Source organism: Haliotis cracherodii, unplaced genomic scaffold, assembly GCF_022045235.1.
Source record: "Haliotis cracherodii isolate W230 unplaced genomic scaffold, xgHalCrac1.p SCAF_2, whole genome shotgun sequence".
NCBI lineage: Eukaryota > Metazoa > Mollusca > Gastropoda > Lepetellida > Haliotidae > Haliotis > Haliotis cracherodii.
This window is the reverse complement of record NW_027266275.1, coordinates 33,944,611-33,970,108: the sequence shown is the minus strand read 5'-3', so window position 1 is coordinate 33,970,108 and position 25,498 is coordinate 33,944,611. Positions and strand designations below refer to the sequence as shown.

General features: G+C 39.5%; 2 protein-coding genes across 2 annotated transcripts in view; both read left to right on the top strand.

Annotated features, from left to right (window-relative positions):
- LOC139468014 (glutamate receptor ionotropic, NMDA 2A-like) overlaps window positions 1-25,498 on the top strand; it is a 200,111-nt gene that overhangs the window by 71,628 nt on the left and 102,985 nt on the right. The window lies entirely within an intron of this gene.
- Window positions 10,644-11,211, top strand: LOC139467581 (high mobility group nucleosome-binding domain-containing protein 5-like). The gene is made up of 2 exons (XM_071249116.1): window positions 10,644-10,769; window positions 10,801-11,211. Exons 1-2 carry the CDS (start codon window positions 10,644-10,646, stop codon window positions 11,209-11,211), a joined length of 537 nt encoding a protein of 178 aa, XP_071105217.1.

The following is a 25,498-nucleotide window of genomic DNA, read 5'->3' as shown; positions in this document are numbered from 1 at the left end:
CTAGTTAGATATCAGAGTGCGAGAGATTCTCAGCGGAATCAAATTATTGATTGATTAGATACACTTTCACTGATTTACCCACCTTAACTAGAGTGAGTGAGTGAGTTGGGTTTAACGCCGCTTTTAACAGTATTACAGTTATATCGCGGCGTGTCAGCTTAATGTGGGAGGAAAGCCCGAAGTGATGCAGGTCTCAGACGTTTACTACTTCGGTGAAACCCACGAACACGGGTATGGTGCTGACAAACCTTGAAACATGATCGGGGCGAACCGGGATTCGAACCCACATTCTGGCGTGCCCAAGGGACGCAACTCTGCACAGCGAATCGCGGCGCCTTAGACGACTGGGCCACCCGTGCCCCCCACCTTAACTAGAAATACAGGAGACCAGTAAGAACGTCTCGTCTGTTTCGTAGTTAGATCCATGCAAAAATATGCAGAATGACAAAACAAGTTCCACAATACTGTATGACAAGAGGGATACTTACCAATAGTCAAGTTTCCCTTCATGTCAAGCAAGAATCCAGCAGCTCCAGCCTTTGGTGTGCACATTTCACAACTTTTGCGGTACAATCGAACATGCTCTCTATACGAATATTTTAAAGAGCGTCATATGACTCTTACTCAAATATTGTTTAATCAAGGTTACAACATTCAAGGCCTCAGTTAAGCTTTTAGAAAGACATTTCCAAATTTGACCCATCATTACCAAAAATGGTATCCGATGCCATTCCTTATTTTGAATAGGTAAAACATGTTTCCGTGTTTTTTTCGGGTGACCAATTGACTTGCTTTTGCTGGTGCCGCATGATACGCTTACATTTTCGCGTAAGCCTGGTGTCATCACTATTTCATGGTGATTCATGGACGCGTGCTCATGATAAGGTCAGAATCGTACGACTGACTCAGAGATTGGGCAGAGATTTCATGTGAAGATGAAAAATATTTTGTCGCGTTGAGTGTTATGACCTGTTAAGTAAAATAACTCCCCCTTCGATCATCGCGACCGTGACGCGAAGTTGTCGCGTGCAGGTCGCGATCGATGGAGCGTTTGTTTTAAACAGTAGTGGCGTTGTTGCGTATCTATCAACGTCAAGAAATGGGAACATATATCTATGAATTCAGTACGATGATAACCAGAAAAGGAAACGCATGACCTAGATGTCTACGTAAGATTGGCTATCACTGTGTGTTGATGCTGAATCGTCTGTATGTATAGAGCAATGATCAATCACTGTGTTTATTCCGCTATATCTTGATATTCGTATTCATGACCAAATCCTCCCTTGTGATATGTCAATAATGGAAGCTGTAAAACAGAAACATTATCCACTATTATTTACAGTTATACGTTAGTGATAGTCTCAAGCCCAATTAAAGCCATTCCGTTGTTAACTCAAATGATGTCTTATCAATGTTTCAAACACATTCGGATATTTCAGAACACAGGCATGTTTGTTCGGGATTAAGCTACTAAGCCTTAATTTAAAGAATATTGGTCCCACATAGCTACGGACATCTCGTGGATCCTCATGTGCCCCTGAACATACCCAATTACATCTTTCGTGGAATTATTACCCATCTAGAAAGTCCTTGGTGATGTTTTAAGAAGGCGTCGGGAGGGTTTAAACTATCATTTAATAGCCTTTCATAATAGCGGCCACTGCACGATTGTCTCATTCACCATCGTTATTCCAAAACACTCTGAGAGCGATGTCTCCCCCACCCTGTCCCACGAGGATGGTCTTGGGAACGTTACTCCTATTTCAGATTAATCCCCCAGCTTTGTAGTTCATCATTCGCCGTGAAGACTCAAGGGGCAGCATAAGGTTTGGAGCAAATCAAACAATCGCGTGTACAGCTTCAATTCTCGGCTTGCGCCCATTTGCAGTTATTTGTTTAGTGCTTAGATACGTACGCGTGTTGTTTGGTAGCAGGGGTTCTAAGAGTCTACATTGCTTCCTCTCGGGTGTGCAGACCTTTCTCGACAAACAACGTTAACTTTGTCTTGAACCACTGGTACGGAAACTTGGATGCTTAGATGCTAACATGACTGTGAATTACCTCATGTTCCTCTCCAGACACAAGCCAGGCTTATTCAATGATTGGTGTCATTGGGAGTGAATTCAATGCCTGTTTAGAGTATCCTCGATTTTAAATCTGTCACAATATATTTCGGGTAGCGTTTCTGATCCGTTTGAAACCGTCTTATGTGATTGCCATATCATTTGAATATCATCATGCATGTGATTTAATACGCCAGTGACTTGGAAAAGAAGCATTCAAGTGAAGGATAAACGTAGTCAAACAAATATTATTCAGACGACTTCGACTTAAACATTTAAACACAATTTAACACGAGCCTTTGGCGTTACGAGCGAACGCTTTAACCACCATCTCTAAATACATCTTCCTTATGAATCTTAAAAAATCTGTTTGAGATCAAGTTCCAGAACGCATTAAGCACAACAAAACATCAATGAGAGTAGCCAGTGTTTCGTAGTTTATTTAATATTGCATTCTGTCTCCTCCTATGATTCTGTCTCCTCCTTTTGGTTGGATAGCTTGTTGTTCGCTCGTTATTATCATCAGGCTCGGGTTCGGCTCCACTAAGGTACAATGTGTGAAGTCAGTTCTTGGTTTCTACCGTGGTGAGAGGTCCCTCAAGCAGGATGGAACCTTACTCAGTCATTCATCCAGGTTCGATTCCCAACTTTGGCTCAATACCCTATCGATGTAATTGTCTTTAACTTCACTTGGTCTCAAGGGACGGTCGGGTAGCCTTGTGGTTAAAGCGCTAGCTCGTCACCCAGAAGACCCTGGTTCGATTCCCGACATGGGTACAATATGTGAAGCCAATTTCTGGTGTCCCCCGACGTGATATTGTTGGAATACTGCTAAAAGCAGCGTAAAACCAAACTCACTCACTCACTCACCCACTTTCGTCTCAATATCAATTATTTATTCTCATTTACTCGCCGGTCACTGGTGTGGATGTAGGCGTCATTTTGCACTCACAGAGGAAACAGCAGCATTAAATGTTCACGAATGTCCAACATCGCTAAAATTACGACATAACAAGCAAAATGTTCTCACATAAACTCTCATTATTATTTGACACCAATCGTTTCACCTTTCATATATTCCAAGATATTTGCTGGACTCTTCGATGTGCACAACGATGTGCATTGACTGCCTGGCAAAGGAAAGTATACACCCATGATTGGTGTGGGCCAATAATAAACAAACAAGAAATGGTTAATCGATGATAATTTTTTTGATACCTGTATCATAGTTGTGTTTGGGGCCATAATTAAATAAAATCTATTTTCAAATGGTGTAACCACAGCATGATATAGAGAAATATATTGTCTTGCAGTCAGCAGTTTGGGTCGTGTTTTTAGATAATTAAAGCGACAGTTGCCCAGTCAAAATAATACAGAAAGAATTTGAATTCTATAGTTTGACTATTTTTGAGAGACTCTTATGGCCGAGAAAGATTTACTTTTGTATCAATTAAATGTATCGATAACTATTCCTTTAATTCAATTGTCGAATGGAACGGAGCCTTTTTTATTGATTATTATTATCGTTATGGTTGCTGTTGTTGTACTTACTGTTCCAAGCAAAGTTACACTACTGTTCAGAGCAAAGTGTCCCTCCGACTTGAAATTGGATGAGGATTCATACACTTGGTTGATGTAATATTTTTCACTTACTCAGTTGACGTGCATCAGTTCTTGTCTTTTCAAGCCACTCCGATGCCCAGGCATTACATTGTCCCATTGGGGCTCATTTCTTAGCAAGCCACGAGACCAGAACAGAACCTTTACACACTAATATAATTACGGATTATCTTTTTGCGTGATTTATGAATCATTGCTTTGTGGATGTGTGCTATGTAATTGATACTCCAAGGCTGTTATGTTAAAGGACGTATAAGCGTAGAAGATTGCCCAGACGTCTATACTATCCGTTTAGATTGAAGAATAGAAGATGGTGAAGGAAACAGATGCGGGGCAGTACTGAGTCGACTTGATATGCGCCGTGACTCCATTGCAAACTCCACTTCATGTCGCTTCTGCGCATTTAACAGGGTAGTGAAAGTCTACAAGGCCTTCCAACTGCCTCGGTGTGATTAACATTGCTAACCTCCTAATCTCCATTCTTACTACACACATTGGGCCTCAGGTTAAAATACGTCCCCAACATTCTGGCAACTTAATCAGATGAGACTTAACGACTTGGCTGATTGCGTTTTATCGTGCTTCGATGCATGTATCGTTGTTCATGTTTTAAGTCACTGGTGCGCCTAATTCAAACATAAGCGTTACAGGCCGCCGGGATATAGCTTGAACATTGATAACAGCGACGTTTAAAAACTCACCTACTTACTAATCCATATCACCGCCACAATATCATCTCCAGAAAAAAACCCCTCCATATCAACATCGCTATGACCCCTCTGTATGTTAATCTCTGTGACCCATCCCTATCTTCTTCTCTATGCCCCCTCCCTATCTTCATCGCTAAGGCTCTGTCTTCATCTCTATGCGACCTCCTTATCTTCATCTCTATGTCGGGCGGTCGGGTAGCCTAGTGGTTAAAACGTTCGCTCGTCACGCCGAAGACCCGGGTTCGATGCCCGACATGGGTACAATGTGTGAAGCCCATTTGTGGTGTCCCCCGCCGTGATATTGCTGGAATATTGCTAAAAGCGGCGTAAAACCATACTCACTCACTCAGTCATCTCTATGCCCCTCCCTATCTTCATACCTATGCCTCTCACTATCTTCATATCTATGCCCCTCTCTTAATCTGAATATCTATGCACCTCTCTTCGTCTCTATGCGTCCTCCTTATCTTCATCTACGTGCCACTTTTATCTCTATGACCCTCACTTCAACTGTATGCCACCTCCTTATCTTCATATCGATGCCAATCTCTTCATCTCAATGCCACCTCCTTATCTTCATAACTATGCCCCTCTCTTCAACTCTATGCCACCTCCTTATCTTCATATCGATGCCACCTCCTCATCTTCATATCTATGCTCTCCCTCTCTTCATCTCAACGCCCCCTCCCTATCTTCATCTCTATGCCAGCTCCTTATCTTCATCTTTATGCCAGCTCCTTATCTTCATCTCTATGCCACCTCCCTATCTTCATATCTATAGCCCCCTTATCTTCATCTCCCTGTCACCTCCTTATCTCCATATCTATGCCCCTACCTTCATATCTATGCTCTCCTATCTTCATATCTATGACCCCTCCTTATCTTCATCTCTCTGCTGCCTCCCTATCTTCATCTCTTTGTCCTCTCTGTATCTCTATGTCACCTCCTTATCTTCATCTATATGCCGCCTCCTTATCTCTATCTCTGTGACCCTCACTATTTTTATCTCTTTGGCCCCTGCCTCTCTTCATCTCTATGTCCCTCCTTATCGTCATCTCTATGCCACCTCCCTATCTTCATATCTATACCCCCTTATCTTTATCACCCTGTCGCCTCCTTATCATCATATCTATGCCCCTACCTTTATATCTATGCTCTCCTATCTTCATCTCTATGACCCCTCCATATCTCCATCTCAATGCTCCCTCACTTTCTCCACCTCTATGCCACCTCAGGGGCCATGCAGCAGTCCATGCACATCCTTTACAGAACGCGACATATCAAATAATCCCTTTCTCATCCACACAACAGGTCCTCGTGTTTTCGTCTTCGCGTCCTTGAAGGGCTTGAAAGGGGAGGGAGGCGTCGGGAGGGGTTGTGACGTTTATTTAGTTACATGCCGTGTTTATCGAGGACGTTCGTGGATGGGGACACACAGAATTCTTTTTTTCATAGCAAGCCATTCTCCTTGCTTTTCCAATTTTGTTTCCAATTTCCCATGGCACGAAGATGTAAAGCGATAATCATTGAATCCCAGCATCACGCCGTTGTTTCACAGGGATAATAGATTACGACACTTTCCATCTGATGTGGCAATATTTCTTAAATAGCCCACGGTTGGCTTGGCAGTGCCATTACAAGGATATTTAGTTGCTTTATCCGTATAATGAGAGATATTAGGCAACATTTTAACGATGAAGGTTGAAATAACAGCCAAAAACATATGTAGAAACCGCCGTATCGGGCGCCGCATTTCGCTGTGTACAGTTGTGCCAGACACCTATCAACGTTGGTTCGTATCCCGGTTTGTCATGATTATGTCCTGTTATTGGTAACAACTACAAACGTTTCATGCTGGGACAGAATGAGTTTATTAAACTTCTGTTTCCTCTTTTCCATTTTGTGTTTCTACCAATTACAACACCATGCACTGATTTGATTCACTCTAAAAATCGTTCAACAACTGCATCTTCTCTTTTGGTATATCTTTTGGCATACGCTTCGACGCCATCTGTAATGATTTTAAAGTTGTGATTCAAATTGATAGCAAGCTGTTCTCGATATTTGGTCCATATTTGAATGATCCATAACAAAACATGGTACTCGTTGTTACCTTGCCTAGTGCTCGGTATCGACGGAATGAAACAAGGACTGGTAGGCTATGAGTCAGTATGATGGAGTAGCACTATAAAACCGGCATTACTCAAGACGAGCAATTGCAAGCAGCAATAATCCTGATCACGACGCTTAACCCCATTTCACCTAACCACATTAGCAAATGTTGCTGATGTCGCTTGATTCTTTAACTGGCACAACATATGGTCTTGTTTTCACTTTCTGCAGCCCCAATGGTACATGTACCTGGAGGAGGGGCAACTTCCAACTCTATGGTTTCATTTGGCCTTCGTCCTTTCCTGTGACCATGATGTTGGCAGTTGACGTTTGAACTTTTGACAGTTGGAAACATTTATGTTAATGTCTATAATGTACATGGTTGTTGACTCGAATCGATCATGTCTGTTGTTCCTCCCCAACATAACTCAATGCACAAATGGTACATTCAATACCATAGAGCTTGTTTTAAGTTTGACATAACAGTTCTTCAAAAGGTTTTGTGCATTTCGTTTTAGCTGTAAAGTTATGTTTGAATTGAGGATAGGAAAAGTTTTGCAATATTTGCCATTTGGAGAAACACTGAATGGCGATGGGTTTCGAAAGATCAATGTCCTCAAACATTGCTGAACATTTTTTTTGGTGATGTTAGTACACAGGTAGAGTTCATGATTTCTCAATCACTCGAGATGATGCCACAGGTTTTGCCTCATAACATATGTAAGACATTTGGTATGAAACAATACAATATAAAAACATAAGAATGCGTCATGTATTATTCATATCGAAAATGATAATAAAAAATAAAACATGACGTCGACAGATGTACATGATTGCACTAAATGTAACACACAATTAGGCTCCACGGAGAAACAACAAAGCGTTAATCATTTTTTTATTTTTATGTTAATGACAAAGAATATGATAAATACACAAACTCGTCGAGCAGAAGCGAGAACAGCTGACACATCAGGTCAATGCTCTGGGTGTAAATAGCTCAAATATTTGGGTTTCGTATTGATATTTTACTTTATACATCGTACGACTTCGTTACAACCAGAGTTGGATTTATGTGGAAGATGAACAACACGTTGGAAACTTCGAGAGTGCCGACACGTAGGCAGTGACCTTATTTCACTCATATAAAAAACAGCTTTTACATTCCCAGTTTTCCCTTATTACACCTTTTCCTATCCGGATTAAAGAATGCCAGGTTCGGAGATATGCTCCTTTGAATATATATTGCTTAGGTAAAATATTGCCGTATAACCGTCAAAAGTTGGATCGAGAAATCTAAGCTGAAAGTGTTATCGAGTCTGAACAGATGACCTTTCATTCTACACCGAACATTGAAACCTGGAACACATATCACTTTCTAAAGCCGATACTATAATTACTTAAACACATTTTTACATGTCAACTATATTACACAACTTGTTAGCTAAAATAATCTGAAAGAGCATGCTCTTTCTACGAAGAGTTCAAATTTGACTATTTGATAGTGATTCATAAACACGTGTTCTTTATCCAGGCGGAATCGTACAATGGACTTCTTATAATGATGGAAAACATCCTCTCGCATTTGTTGAAGGACCTAATGTTCTACCAAAAGCAGCAATCATCCATTTGTGGATATAAACCAAACATAACGTGGTAGCAACGTGGCTGGCTAAATGTTCTAAAGTGCCCCGATTTATCTGATCACATAGACACTTACACTGAGCTTCAGTCCAGACAATTGAATTTAGCCTCTCTCAATTAGATATCCTGGTACAAGGGCAGTACGTCTTCCAGTGTTATATTGCAGTCACCAACATGAACCCTGGTCCTGGTCCTGTCAGCCAATGCCTTCTAGGTACGGAAAGTGAACATAAATACGTAGGTAATGACTCAACGTCTGCTGAAACAAATACACACGGCCACAGCTATATTGATCTGGTGACAAGTGTAAGCCTGGAAAATGTTAAGCAGCACGGCTTCAGTATAATAATGTTCACATTGAACGCCACCTGTGGGGCAGGATACGCTCACCTTATCGCGAACACCTGGTATCATCACTATTTAGATAGTGATTCATAAACACATGCTCATGAAATAGTCGGAATCGTAATTTGCTTTTATTGGAGAACTCTTGTGGATATGAACAGGATTGTATCGTATTTATTTCATATATTGCAAATTTCGATGTATGACATTGTTTTCATTCATATTTGATAAACGCCATAGATATTATTGTTACCTGGTGATACGTTGGTAGAAGAACACCATATATTTCTTCAGATAGTTGAAAGTATTATATGATGCAAAGAGGCAGAGAAGACCATTCAAACGGCAGTCAAGTAACGATAGAGATAATCAACAAATGTGTTTCATCAGTCAATTAAAACAGCATACGTTTTACAAGATACATGTTATGGAAATATATAGTAAAACGTGATTTACCTTTTCCCAGGTGGATAAGATAAATTACGTGCATGGTTTATTGGAATAAGAATATCTATTTGCACTCGTGTCTTGTCCAACAATAAAACGTATAGACAGAAGTTCACACTTCACTCACTACACTACACTCTTATTACTCTGTATTGTGCAATTGCGACCCCTTGTTCTTCGAGACGTCATGCCCACACCACCTGCTGTGGTATGTTCATTGATATGATGCATGTAATATCGCCTCTGATACCTGTATCAAATACATCACCGTCGAATAACCATTTCTTGCTTGTTTAAATTTTAGCCACGATTAAACTTGGGTGTATACAGTTTACAGCCTCAGGTGCATACTACAGATCAATGCGAACATTTATCTGGTCAAAGATACTTGGTGTAGATCACCCAGGCCATATTCCGTAGTAACATAGTGGCTTGGGCAAGCTCCCATCTTCTCAGATACAGTTGGTAACTGATCGACGGTATTTCTCCACACGAACTGTTGTAATCATGGTTTATATATCCAGACGCGTTGGTTAGCTGACTAAGCATTTTTCGTCCGGTTACATTGGTTCACCAACCAGTTTGTGTCTCCTCAGATACTTTGGCAGACACAGACGATCTGATCAAGCATGTGTATAATTATTAATAGTCGTATTCCCAAAGTACAGGTGACTTGGTTGAGAAGACAACTCACCATAAATAGTAGTAATATATTCCCAATTATACAGATTAATTGATCACGCATGCATCTCACGATAAATATTTTTTTCATATTTTCTTTGAATGAACCAATAACCTGATCAAGCACACACCTCATCATAGTTACTAGCCATACTATCCCCAGATAGATATATTCAGCATTCTATCCCCAGATTGACATATTCAGCGTTCTACAGCCGCATAAGTTACACTTCAGATGCACTTCACTATGAATAGTTGCATAAATTCAGTTGATAAGTTGATATTGGATCGAGCAAACAGTCACCATGATTTGTGGTAAGATGTTCCCTCGATTACGTGACCAAACATTCAATTCATCTTTAATAATATGAATACATAAATGTCATTTATGACTCATCACACACTCCACAGCTTCATTACGTACACGTGATGTCTCCCTACATGCACTTCGTGTGGTCAACGTAGACAGCGTAGATCGCGGTGCATGTATGCTAGTAACTCTCTCTGACATGTAGCCACTGAATTGAGCGAGCATTTCTAGCGGTTGATAAACGCTTGGCGCAACACACAAGCCAGTGACAGAACATTTGTAATAGACACTGTCTCTTTGAGTGTGATTAAAGTGTGACTGTTGGAACACGAGCTTCATTATAACAGGATGGATCTGAAAAGGAACTGGATCTACAAAGATAACAGCAATCTATAAAACAAAGAAGAAACCATACACGTGTGATTGACACGTATGTTTCTCTTGTATCAACACTATAAGACATGTGATTCTGATGATGTTTATAATGTTCCTGATTAGGCGAACAGCTGATATAAACTTGGCCACTTTTGTATTTCTTTGTACCAACTGGTGACACGACAAGTATCATATTTCACATTACTTACATTAATAGTGCAGATTATTTATAGTGAAATGTGTTGCTAGCAATAGTATTTCAATTTCTAAACAAATGAGAAATTTTATTGCCAACAATTTTGCGAAACAGGCTTCGATGTAAGACCGAGGATAAAAATGCGGAAGAGAATTAGGATGAGAATGAGGAAGAGGATGAGGATAATGAGGATGATGAAGAGAATGATGATGATGAGGATGAGGAAGAGAAAGGGGATGATGATGATGAAGATGAGGATAAGGATGGTAGTGAGAACTCGGAAGAAATGAGAATGAGGTTGAGGATGACGATGAGAATGAGAATGACAAAGAAAATGAGTATGAAGAAGATAATAAGGATGAAGATGAGAATGAGGATGACGATGATGAAAAACATAACGAAGAGAATGAGTATGAGAATGAGGATGCAGAAGAAAATGAGGATGAGGAAGAGAATGAGAATAACTATGAGTATGAGGAAGAAAAACAGAAAGAGGACGAGGAAGAGAATTGGAATGAGAATAGGGATAAGGAAGAGAACGAGGATGAAAATGAGGAAGAGGATGAGGTTAAAGAAGGGAATGGGGCTGAAGATGAGGAAGATGATGAGGATGAGGGGGCGAATGACGATGACGATAATGAATTGAATTCGGAAGAGAATGAGGATGAAGCTGAGGATGAGGATGAGAATAAGGAAAATTTATGGTGAAAATGTGGAGGAGAATGAGGATGAGGACGACAGTGAAGATAAGGACGACAGTGAGGAAGATAATGATAATGAGGGACAGTTGAGTCCCTTATTCGTGCTAGGATCCGCTGATTGTGGGTTCGGGTCTGATTGTGATCCATGGTTTGTCGATAGCAAAGACATGAATTCCACATGACATGACATGACATGACATGACAATATAAGCTTATAACGAAGTTATCTTACCGCCATGTTTTTAATATACAACAGTTTGAAAGCAGAGTCCATGGTACAATTCCGGATGTATGTTTATCATGTTTATGAATCGCGGTCAAATAGTGATGAGAGTATGCTGGCTCAACACTTCACCTGTAAAAACACGGGAATATATGGTACAAGTCAAAGTAAAGGCTTGCAGTGGACATTTTTGTCACTTATGCGTCAAATTTGGAAATGTCCTCCACATGAAGACCATAAAACCTTTTGAAAGCTTTAGTTATCAAAATCATGACTACAAGGAGTGATTATCACCAACAGATGTATGTGTATAGTGCACTCTGCCATCATATAGACGTCAAACAAATAAACGCTTTTGTCCACACTGGAAGTATCCTCAAAAGAATACCTCGAACGCCTGTAAGTGTTTTGCCAATGTCTGGCTTGGATATATCAGAGACCGTTCTGGTCGTACTCCCATTCCCAGGTGAGTGGAATGTCAGTGCCAGCAGAACTGACATATACCGTGAACTTATACAATGGATGATAATCACGTTAGTCATTGTCAATCAGGACTAACCGAATAACCTCTCTCCCTAGGTTTGGTATGTGCCATGATGAAACTAAAATCAAATTCAAGATTGAGACAGGTATGTTTGACATTTTTAAGTGAAAGTTATCTTTATCACAACCGGTATATGTTAAGTTAAAACGCAATCATCAACATAATTATGAAGCGGGGGTAGAGACGGAGTTGTAAAAAGAAACAGTGTAGTCATTAACGTGGAAACAAGTAGCTGGTGAATCTGGTCGAGTATTCTGTCAACTATCGGCCAAGAAGATATAATGTATACAGTATAAAGGACACACAAGTAAAGAGTCAGACAAAACGTTACATGAAGTACCATTACTATCAAAGTGAATAACTACAATCGGCTGAATTATATGTTAAAAGCAATAGAAACTAGGGTTTTCTTCTTTGTTGACATCAGTGCGAAAATGTATGGCCATATATATATATTCGAGCAGCATTGACGCGAAGAGGCGTCGATTGACATTTAAGTGAAGGAGATTAGTTTAGGCAGCGTAGTGGTTGACTTGTTGGAGACACTCTAATTTGCAACTTGAAGTTCAAGGTAGTTCGTCAGCAATACTCAATATTTGGTCAGTTTCGTTTGATGCAGAAACGATTTGTCCTGCGCATTACTTTTAGATTTGAAATGATGATGACGGTGGCTATTGTATGTTTGATGTACAAATTACAGGCATTGAAAAACACGTTATGTGTGAACGATGCTAGCTCATTATGTGGACATTTGGACGTTTGAACATTCAGCGACACATGTACGGATTCAAATAAATCAGTGTACTGTTTTTAAATCTCGTGAAAGCTTACGCCTTAAGACCGAGGCTGCTCCATATGGGTTCCCTACGAGATATACGTTCTATTATTCTTTGTAGCTCCTTAAGTTCATCATCCGTCATGTACATGCATACATGAAAAGGGATGGGGGAGATGCTTGTGGTTAAACCTTTCGCTTTTAATATTGAGCACCCGTCCGATTTCCCACATGACTATGATGTAGGTTGTCCATTACTGTTTCCCCCCGTCGTAATGTTGCTGGGATATTGCTAGATCAGTGTAAAACCTTTCTCACTCCATCATTAGCGGGTAGATACGGAGGGGTGGATAAAATGAATAGAGTTGACTGTCACGCTGAAAGCCAAGGTTTTGAAACTATTAGGTTCATTGTTGCGTTGTTTCCTTGCAATATGTTGTCCAACAAGGCGACATTTGTGTATCATCACAAAACTAACAACGATATAACGGTAACCGAGTTTAATGCCGCTATAAATAGTATTTCAGTTACATCACGGCGTGTCAATTGATGTAATTGAAACCCGAAGAAATACAGGTCTCACACGTTTACCACTTTGGTAAAAACCTACGAGCACAGCACTAGGTATGGTGCTTTCACAGATGTAGGAACATAATAGGGCGAATCTGGAATTCGAGGCCACGATCATAGGTTTCTGGCACGTCTACGCGGCTCAACTCCACACAACGAACTGCAATGCCTCAGACGAATGAGCCACCCTATCCCTAAGCCTACTAGAAACAGTTTTAAATACAATAATAAACATCTTAAATAAATATCTTAAAACTATATTAATAAACATAATAAATAAAAAAATGAATATTTTGCATCTATTCCCACCAAATAGCATTAGTTCCAACACCGAGAGTGGCATCAGTGAATTATGGTTGCCCATCCTGTGCACAAGCAAATACCCCATGACACTGCACAGTTCTAAGGGACCGGTCATTTATTCCCGGGAGTGGGGTGGTGGTGGGTCAGAGGGATTTGATGCACTAACATACTAAAAACAATGGGTTCCCCTAATGCTTGTCATATTTTCGGATGACCCTCCCCATGACTTTGTACATGTTTTTCACGACCTTCCCTGAAAAGACAAAATGCAAAAGCACTTTATATTGTAAAATGTCCATGTTTCATGACCGTTCCAAAATATGTGTATTTTTTATAACTCTCACCTAGAGGTTTTTATGTGGACCTCCCCTCGTTTCCTCTGGCACATCCGTGACCGGTCTCTAAAGCATATTCAGAGTGAGCGCATGTTGATGCACGGTTGGTTCTTTAGTAGTTCCCCTTTAAATAACATTGCCATTTATCAGAATACCTGTGCTGCTTGATGTCTACGTGTGTATGTGTATCTATGTATAAACGTGACTGTTTAGACGGATTGCTTGTTGGCATGACAACGGGAACCGGAATTATACAAAAACAGTCATCCGTATTTATGCCGTTGTCTTTTTATATAACTGGCTCCTGGCATTTATATCATATCACTGCGTGTTTTAACGTCATTGCGTAATATAAATATGTGATATCACGTGCACACTTCTTCACCATGCCGTGTGGCGAAGACACAGTTTGCGCCACGCCATACGAAAATCAAAGGTGCGGTGAAATGGGGTTCAATGTCGCTTCCAAGATTATTGCATTGATATCACGACGTGCATTCACGTGTTAGTGTGTGTCTGGCTGCTTGTACTAGTCCAGACTGATGCCGATTCTTTAGTGCTAGCCCACTGAGATACGCAGTTTATCATGAATACTCCACTCAGACACAGTATACTCACTCCAAGCCGACCAGTCCTTGTTTTAGCCCCTGATTGCCGAGCGTCAGTCAGGATAACAACAAGTACCATCTTTTAACGTCTTTTGGTATGACGCGTATCCGCAGAGTCCCGACTTGTGACGTGTGCAGGTGTTCACAAGATGGTCACTGGACCGCTACAAGGCCGCTAGATTATTTTACGAGCAAAAGCTAAATTAAATAAATTACCGACAAATAAATATTCCTCTTGCTTGGAACAAAATTACTTGAATAGTCGAAAGACAACTGTTTAGTTCAACTCGAACCTTGGACCTTCCGCTCTCCAGGTTGACGCTTTACCACTAGACCATGGAGGCGGTCAATAAAATCAAAGAAGGTTATGAATAAATTATATATTTCCCAATCAAAGTGAAACTATACGTTTGGCTATGTTTGTGAAAACATTTTCCCAAATTGTAAAAGAATTAACACATGTGTCAAATTATTGACAAGTTGGAAAGTATGGAAAATAGTAGAATTTTATTGGTTAAATGCGTTTTGATAAATTTACCTGTACCCTGCTACTGTTTCGGCATCATGGCTACAAACAAGTTGCCTTTCTCTCCAACCTCTGCAACTAAAGCTTCTTACAGCGAAACGGCGTCGCGTAATGTTGATCAACATTGACTTTGATGCGCAGAGTCTAAACACAAACAAATTGTTTCCTGGCAATATGGCGACAAACATACGCTTCGCATCTCCTTTTCCGTTTGTTTTCAAATTATGGTAAAGTAAAAAAAAACGTTTCTGTGAGATAAATTCATTGTAGGCCTATCCCTCGGGGAATTAATCTACATGGCAACACAGAGCGTGAAACCGTACACTACTGCCTAGAAGTTCATTCCCCTTACACGCATGGGCAACGCGTTACGCAACCAGTGTGCATCGGGTTGGTCACGCGTGTGATACCCGTGTGCAACGCGTTGCACACGGGTGTGCACCCCGTCCGCCACTCGTGTGCAACGCGTGACACACTCATTAGAGGGGGAACAAACTTTTGACCAAAGGAGGACCCGTCTTAAGCTGAACCTGGAGGTGGTAACAAGGAGAGAAAATTTTGTTATCCTGACGAAAAATGATAATGCACATGTATTTCCTAATGTCTCCTTTCTTTATTTGATTTTGTGGGAATAACATGAATACTGTTGTGATCAAATAGATGTGTTTTGTTTTATACGACCATTGCTTCTAAATCCGATGGTGTTAAGAGAATACATGGTCCTGGAACATGTTATTGCAATTGAAATGCTTTTATTGTGATTTGACATTAACCGTCTGTAGTACGACTTTCAGTGATAATATGTATGAGGTTTGGCGGCGCATTGTTTTTATTTGACCCTAATTACTTTATGATGACTTGGACTCTTTATCACAGCTCCATAGCCGTGAGGCTGGAAAAGAGCAGCATGTAATTAGTGAGGGTGGGTTATATCATTGAGGATACACTTGAGGGAGAGAATACTAATTACCGTACTACAGGAAGCGACCTGTAGACGTAAGCGCGGGGTCGTGTTTTAGCTGGCCGTTCGATAATGGCCGCCAGGAGAAGTGAGCTTTTACTGCGTCATCTAAAATAAATAATAAGATACAGCAGTGTTATTTTCACGGTCTGTTGAATAAACTCCCAGTGCAACGGTCAATGTATCTTCTACTTGATCCTTGATACATCATTTTGGCATTCACAATATATAGTATTTCAACGTACAAAAGAGCACTGATCTAAAGCAATTCCGCGGGAGTAGTTGTTACCTGTGCATTACTGTATTTTCTCAGTGAGTACCCGGATGATATAGCAGAAATCTAGACTTGTTCGCGACCTGTGCTCGCCATTCGTAAGCGCATTTTTATTGAAAGTAGAAGGACATATGGTCACACTGATCAACAAAAATGAAATACAGTTTTTGAAATGTAGGTATATTTGTGGGGAGCATCGGTAATGGTGATGCAGTTTTGATAAGTCACTTGCTTGGTAATTGTGCGATCTTCGTGTACACTATTTTGACTTGCAACACAAAGTAAATATTTCATCTGCACATTGCTTATTTTACCGTGTGTATATGTTTACATTCAAAATGTAAACAGATTTCACTAAGGAAATGTATTAAACGCCTAAATATTCAGTTTATTTTACAAATTAACTGAAAAATATGTCCATCTTTATTAATATGATAACGAATTCCAAATATTTGCTTATGTTTAATATCATCACCAAGTACAGTTCTGTATTGTTTGGCTTCTTTTCTTAGCATAATTAATATATTGTGATGTGTTTAAGCTCTTTTGGTCGTCTTTATCATTTTTAGTCAGTCGGTTAAATAAATGAATGGATTATTCAGTCAATTTGTAAAATGACTGAAATATTTAGATATTTAATAAATTGCCTGAGTGAATCATATTTTACACATTGACTGTAACATATACACGCTTACAAAAGAAAATACTTGTGAAAACAACGTCTATCGCGCATCGAAAAACTTCCCAACCAAACGGAAAGGAACAAGAATGATTCTGTTCAAAGCTGCAGCGAATGAATGAAAACAAAATGCAAATATCATTATTACAACCTACCAAAGTTATAATGTATCCGGGAATATCAACATAAAGGAACAATATCCATTGCGTCTGCAGCTGTACAAAAATACTTATTCGATGTCAAATGTCTATGTGAGAATCAAATACTTTAATAATAATTATTTGGAAACAATATTTGGAATATATATGAAATATATTAAAATATTTAAATATATCGTTTTTAAACGTTATTTAAATGTATCGAATATTTTAACCCGTGTCTGTTTCTTAACTGATCACTTAGTTTGTTTCAATTGTTTCACATAGGTGCCAAGTTAGCTGAGAAAGCCCACGTGACAACTATTTTTATAATGTCCACGGTTCTTAAAAACATACATTGAGTTAGATAACAATGAACAACCAGTCAGTGTATTATCGGTTACCCTTTGAACAAAGTATGTTGTTTTTACATCTGTGCTTCACGCCATGATATGAGTATATTCCCTAGGTTTAGTAACCCTACCTTCACATGTAAACACTTACTTTTGACATGTCCACTGTGCAAGATAACAGTAATTAATCAATCAAAGTATTTCCTGTTGATCCTTTGATGTCTGGGAATGATCAGTTGATTTACAAAAAAAGTAAATCAACTGATCATACATCTCTTGCTGGGCTGCCACGTGCATAATTCACATTCCACCTCACTTCAAACCTGGATTTAGATTAAATAATTACCCCAGGTACAAGAAAGACCAAATTTGAACCTTTATCCGGTAATCTGAGTGGTGCTACAACTGAGTATACATAATATAAATTCATTAACTGAGCAGCAAGTGAATTACGACAAATACAGAAGTGTAGGGTTATTCCAGAAAATGTGGATGACAACAAGGGAGTAGTAATTGTATCATCCACGCAATCCGAAATCCGCAAATGCTTTCACTCAGGGATACTTTTTTTATTATCAAACTGTAACAATCAAGGGTATTTCCAAATAACGACATCCGATGAGCTTTCGCCGTTATTTGTCTGTTTGTTTAGGCTGAAGAAATTAATTACCATGCGCCCTTTGTTGAAATCTTCATAGATCACGGGTAACCAATCAGTTTTCAAAAATGCGTAAGTTTATTTAGCTGTCCTTGCAGACTGGTAGCCCAGTCTCTTGTCACGCTCGGTTGCGTTAACGAGCAAATTGACTCACGGCAGCTAGTAAGCCCAAGCGGAAATCCAAAGGTCGTATTACCTGAAGAATCAACCTTCATTTGCGAAATATCTACTGCTCTTAAAATCAATATTTCTCCCAATACTAAAATTCAGAACTTTCTAACCAAGGATTACCAGTTGAAACTGGTCGATGGCTGAACATTCCCAGGGAAGACAGCCAGTGTCCACTCTGTGATTCTATCGCTGTGGGAGATGAATTGCATTATTCATTCCGATGTGAAGCTTTACACCAACGGCGATATGAACTCTTAAATAAGCAATATCTTAAGTTTCCAAACATTTAAGAAAATTATGACCACTAACAGTGTAAGAAATCTAAATCTAAAAGGCCTATCTAAATTCCTTAACAATGTGTACAATACAATTGGTAAATTGGTAAATTGTATTAGTATCCACGTATCCTATTTTTATTATTTTTGTAAAAATTGTAGATAATTGTATGTCATGTTATTCTAAGAATAAATGAGTTTGAGTTTGAGTTCGACACCCGAGAAGAAGCCAGAGATTAGTGCTCCTTTTTGAATAGTTTACAATTATGTGTTTTAGGGTTAGCTGTGTTGGCTTAAACGTATTTTTATTTCAAAAGAAATCTGGATCGGTAAACAAGCAAAACTTGCTTATGTAATACCTCTCCAGGTAACAACTTAACAACAGCTGGATATATATATATAAGAGAGTGATGAACATAAACATACAAAATGCACAAATGAAATACACGAAGCCAGTACACTGAAGCAAGTGGTGTCTGTGAAATAAGGTAATGCAGTTTTCCTTTACTACATGCATAAAATTAAGCTACTCAAACCTTTTGCTTTTGACAATGATGCCATGAACTGATTTAAGAAGAGTCATGTTTGTAGAACTGCTTAACTACTGCCATGTAATATCATGTTTAGACCATACCCATGTGTGTAGAAATACACAGTGTTTCTGATATTATCGTATTTTTTAACAGTTATAGAAAAAGTGAATTGCATCTTCAAGGTGATATCCACAAGTGCAGTCTGGTATGTCTGATACATGTCGTCTAAACTTATCAGCGTTTAAGTCACTGCAGCCGAGCCTAAGGTGACAGTGGACAATTTGGCATGATCTATGAAAATATTTGAAGTCAAAATTATTAATAATTGCATCAGAACGATTAATTAAGTATTTGATTTCTTTTAATGAGCGAGCATTAGTTACTTCATCGGATAGAGGGTTCCGCAGGTTGATCATATCCAGAAGAAATGATAATAAGCATAGGTCGGTGTTCTACATTTGATTGTTTGTATGTTGAATCTTTTTCTAAGGTTATATTTGCTGTTATCAGAGAATTGAATATACACTTTTCAAATATTTTGGCTAAGCAACTTGTGAGTGCTACAGGTCTATGATTTGGGCATTCATGTTCATCGCTGACACTGACACCGCATCAGCCCGTCAGTGGACTTGACACAGTTATTTGCGCACTGATTATATAACTCCTACAGACAGGTGGGGTGGTTGTTCAAAGCGAAACGGACGACCCCGTCTGTTATCTAATAAATGCTGTGCGGCGCCTTTGATCTTGCCTCCAACCATACACCTTATAGTAGTAAACGACGATCAGGATGGCCTGGAAATAAACACAATTCTGTCTGCCCAGTGTATCCACAATTAACTAGAATGCTTCATATCTACAAATATATATATAGAAAATTGCATCAGTGTGGTTTATCATGTACAATGCTTTCTTACGCTTGGTGAGGCAGACTGAAATTGAACATTAGGATAACGTCAGCAGGGATAAAAGAGGTCATACCAAAGAACTTTATTTACTAGTGGAGAAATCAGACATTCCGATCAACCACTACAAGCCCCGGCCGGATCTCAAGTTTGACCAGATCAACACCCCAAAGGAATATCTCTACGCCAAACAAGGAGTCCCTTTCGTCATGGTGCACAAGAAGGGGGGACAGGACATCGAGTAAGACATCACCAACTACACAGACTTGTACCACTTCTTCCAGAGTTGTGGCGTACCGACCTCAAACCACTTCGTCGCCAATACCGCCGCCCTCCTTGCCAAGAGTCTCTACCAGAATCCCGACCCCCAGGATGAGAAGCTGACCAAGAGACTACTACAAGGACTAAACTTAATTTTTTTAATTTTTTTTTTTTTGGGGGGGGGGGGGGGGGGGGGTTGTGTGTGTGTTTGCACTTCTTTATTTAATCATTACGCTTTTTTACCCTAATAGTATAAGTGCTTCCCCGTGTGCGAGATAGGCTAAAGTCGGAAAGCGCACGTTAAATCTCCGAGGTACCTATCTACCAGAACTTTATTTGCTGTTCTGGTCATACATAAATATATGTAAGTTACGTACATGGGGAGGCTAGATTATTTACAGCTTACAGCAATATAGTGCACATATTATGTTCAATAAAAGAAAACGTTGATAGATCTATAACACACTTTTTGTACTTTTAAACAAACTGTGGACTTTTAAGACATTTTCGCTTATTGTAATAACATCTAGCTAACCAATCATGTCTATCTATGAAATCTACAAGCATAGTTGCTGTCAAACCTAAAAAACATATACAGGGAGGTAAGTTTTGACTTGCCAAGCACCTTAAGGTGAGTTTACACTTAAACTGTCAAAAGCTATTGTCCCTTCAATACTAGTATAAGTCTGGAAGCTGTCTCTCGGACTGTTATGAGTTATGATGTATTTTATGATATAACTGGGGAATGTTCAAATTAGTTACTGTCATTTAATCCAACGTTCTAACTGTCAACTGACTCAACAGGATCATAGGTTTGGTTATATATCTCCTCCCTGTCTCTATGTCTTAAGTTGGTAATCGGTAACTGCGGTCCAAATGTATCAACTTATTCATCTATTGTTGCAAACTTGACTGATTTAAACATATCTTATTGATCATGAACTACTCAGTCAGTCAAGCACCTGTATCAGAAATGTAAAACCAGCCATGTTTCATGTAGTCCCAATATCACTGAAAAATGCCGATGTAACGTGACATATGAATTTACTCACAGACAATATATTTTTCGTGAGAGTGAAGCACAATTTTATTAAAGTTTTATTAACAATTTCATAAACTATAATAATATTAATATTAAAATTCATCATCACTTGCCAAGTTTATGAAAATGTCCCCATTTGGGAGATGTCACATATAAACAAGGATTCGAACTAAATTTGATCGTCTTTGACACTGAGGTTTATCCCCACTTTGCCAGCAAACTGCAGAAGATTAACAGTGAGTGAGTGAGCATCGTTTCTATGTTTATACAAGAAAAGATGTCATGCCAAAAACGATCACAGTAGTTAGTGAGTAAACTCACGACCTGTCATGACCTGGTTGAGTGACTTCCTCCAATCAACATGAAAGGATTACCCACAGAGAAAGAAAGGATTAAAGTCACCCATAAATCTTCTCCTAACGTAGTACTCCAACTTCTAAATGCCTCTCAAAGAAGGATTAAAATCCTAAAGATATCCTATCTACGTGGTATAGGTACTCACAACCTCTAATAATAAACTGTTACGTTTGGTATCCCCAGCAATACTCACCATGGTCATTGGGCAAATGTAAAAATCACAAACCCTAACGAGATTCTGTCAACACCCGGTTATTGTGAAGATCTCAAATTCTATCAACTGTTAGACAGCATGGCTGTTCATATTCATTTACAACATCCTCTTATGATTAGTATAAAAGTGTCCCACACAAAACCTTCTTTTATTTATTCTTTCAAAATACAACACAGAAAGTGGGGTGTGGGGAAATGGGACATATTCCTACGTGAAATAATGAGACATTAGTAGTGGTGACGGCTATATCATAATTGTACTGTCTAAAGCATAAATTTGGCGAACGAAAAACGTTATATTTGCAATCAAATGGAATGACTCGTGTGGGCAAATGAATATGTTCGCAATCCACAAACAATCATTTTATTAATGGTGAACATTTACCAACCCGCGACAATCGTGTCAACACGGGGGTTCCCCTAGCAATAAACTCGCATCTAAATTCACTACTGTTCTACTGTCGGCTAGCCACAATGGCTAGACTGGACCCTAGTGGAATGGTTCATGCCATAAAAGTCTAGCAACCGAACACTAATTAAGATGGGCCGACCTTGTATTTACGGTCTGGTGAGCACAGCTCAATGGCCGCTCATTAACTCAAATTTCACATCTCACTGTTTTGTTTTATCTCACTATTCATTTGATAAATTTGTCAACTTCAACTGGAACCCGGTCCCGTGTTACACGCGTGGCACACGCGTGTGCAACGGGTTGCACACGCGACGCACACCCGTTGCACACCCGTGTCCAACGGGTGCTCACCCCGTGTGCAACCCGTTGAGCACCCGTGTCACATGCGTGTTACACGCGTTCTCAACGCGTGTTAGGGGAATGAACTTTTAGGCAGTAGTGTATTAACATTCCTATCGTGTACGTCTGTTTGGTGTTTAACGCAACTCAGCGATATTCCAGCCATTTGACGTCGGCCTGTAAATAATCAAGTCAATCTAGGAACATGAACATGTATGACTACATGTCCTTGTTCGGTGTTATACTGAAATACCACTGAGATACCATGCCGCACGTTTAACATGTATATCCCTACGTAGACACAGTATACTGACTCCGAGACGTTTTATCCTCTTAATACCGTGTGCCAGACAGGGTAACAACAAGTACCATCTTGTGACGTATTTTGGTGTGACGAGACAAAGAGATCTATCTATCTCCGAGCAGATGCTCCATCCTTCAGACCTGGGAGGCGGCTCATGATCATTACCGTGAACTTCATGTACGTTTATGCATTGGTTTGAAGCAATTTCTGAATGTACTTCAGCATCTTTTCGAGATATCTTTACCGTCACTTGGAATAAGCGGCCAATTCAGCAGTGATGACTGACATGTAATCGCCATACATTCATTGACAACTTTAGAAATATCCCCGGCAGGGTTCATCGTGTCGGCCATTTTGACGCCCTGTAATTGAAGCCAATGTGTTACGACGGACGGTAACTCTGACTGATCATAATTTACTGATCTAGTTCCTAACAGACATTCTCAACTCATGACAATATTATTGAAAACTACAAAGGATTCCACTTTAGAGAAATGTGAGCATACGGACAAATGCTCATACTGTCATAAGTTCATCTTAATTTTGTTCCCAAGATGCAACTGTCAGTGTAAACATGATGTCACAAGTACCAAAAAAAATGAAAATGCCGACTGTGTGCAAAAGGAACGTGGGAACGGCAATTATTTCAGTCAATTAATTCAAACATAATATCGAATGCTTTATCATACATGTATCTGCACTGAATGCCGCTGACTGATTTTCATGATAATAGTCACCTGAAATTATGTTATGGGTAAATGTGTTGAACTATAGATACCAAAACCAAACCAGTTTGCAGTCTTACTATTATCATTCAACAATAATATTATAAACACAATTACCAATGAATTTAGACGACACATTCACTAACCTGTTCACGGTGTATCGACAAGATGTAGACTATATCAGCTGAGCAATAGAATGTTCGACAAGCTGTAGACTGTATCAGCTGAACAATAGAGTGTTCGACAAGCTGTAGACTGTATCAGCTGAGCAATAGAATGTTCGACAAGTTGTAGACAATATCAGCTGAGCAATTGAATGTTCGACAAACTGTAGACTGTATCAGCTGAACAATAGAGTGTTCGACAAGCTGTAGACTGTATCAGCTGATCAATAGTATGTTCGACAAACTGTAGACTGTATCAGCTGAGCAATAGAATGTTCGACAAGCTGTAGACAATATCAGCTGAGCAATAGAATGTTCGACAAGCTGTAGACAATATCAGCTGAGCAATAGAATGTTCGACAAACTGTAGACTGTATCAGCTGAACAATAGAGTGTTCGACAAGCTGTAGACTGTATCAGCTGAGCAATAGAATGTTCGACAAGCTGTAGACAATATCAGCTGAGTAATAGAATGTTCGACAAGCTGTACACCCCTGGGATGAACTCGATCGACGTGTACGTCAACGCAGAACACACTACAGGCACTCCCACAACTGGCCAACGCGTTACAAGCAGAATGGCGCAGAATTCCGCAGGACAGAATTCGTACACTTATCCAGTCTGTGCCGAGGAGATGCATAGCCGTGATTGCTTCCCGGGGTGGTCACACGGGATACTGAGTTCAGCGCAACCTTGTGGCCTGATGTGACACGACAATGAACAATTTGCAATTCCTTTGTTCACCAACATGTGACTATCGAGCTCAAAATTTCATATTTGAATCTGTGGTAAAAAAAATAATATTATCAGGTACAATAAATTTGCCAAAAATCTTCCTGTGCGTAGTGAAGACTGTATATGACTTAAATTAATAATCACCTTTTTTTCATTCCAACAAAATGCTCATCATATCACATAGTAAACATCGAAATATTTGATCACATAAATTTATCTAAAACAAGTACTTGACAATCGAACGTTCCATGTAATAATTCAATCCAAAAACATACATACATTTATGCAACATATGCACAAAATGGTACACGTTCATGCAGCAGCTCAAAGCTGACAAAATCACATGGAAATAAATTTCAGAGACTGTGTGAATATGACACATTTATAGCATCTTTTATTCACGAAACCAGACATATACAATTCATAACATACAGTTGTTTTTGTTCTTTGTAGTTGTACATATCCCTCCAATACAACAGCTGGGCCGTGTATTCGTCGGTTAGAAATGCATGGGTTGTGTTGGTAATTAATGTAGCTTTCACAACAGTCGGAATCCACGTATGCCTGGGGCAAGGTAGGATGATTTAGCTATAACTGGGCAGTATGAAACTGTTGCACATACAACTGCTATAATTGTTTTCAGGTATACGAAGGCAGGTTATGAGTTACTTGTGTCAGAACCAGGGTGTACGGAATTATAGGAGTTGAAAGGGATTGCACGCATTGAGACAAAAGGTCCAGGCGTGTACACGAACGTTCTGCTTTTTGCCTCCCGCACAGCTCGCAAGTGACATATGCAACGAATTAACCATTACGAGTCCACAAGTGAAATATGTGTGACTAAAATCCAACATTCAGTTTAATGACTCGAGCGCGAACATTGCCAAATGTGATGTCACATCAAACATTATG

Coding starts and splice junctions, on each gene's coding strand:
- LOC139467581 (XM_071249116.1), top strand. CDS start 10,644: ATGCGGAAGAGAATTAGGATGAGAATGAGGAAGAGGATGAGGATAATG. Junction 10,770..10,800: donor TGAAGATGAGGATAAGGATG/GTAGTGAGAACT, acceptor AATGAGAATGAG/GTTGAGGATGACGATGAGAA.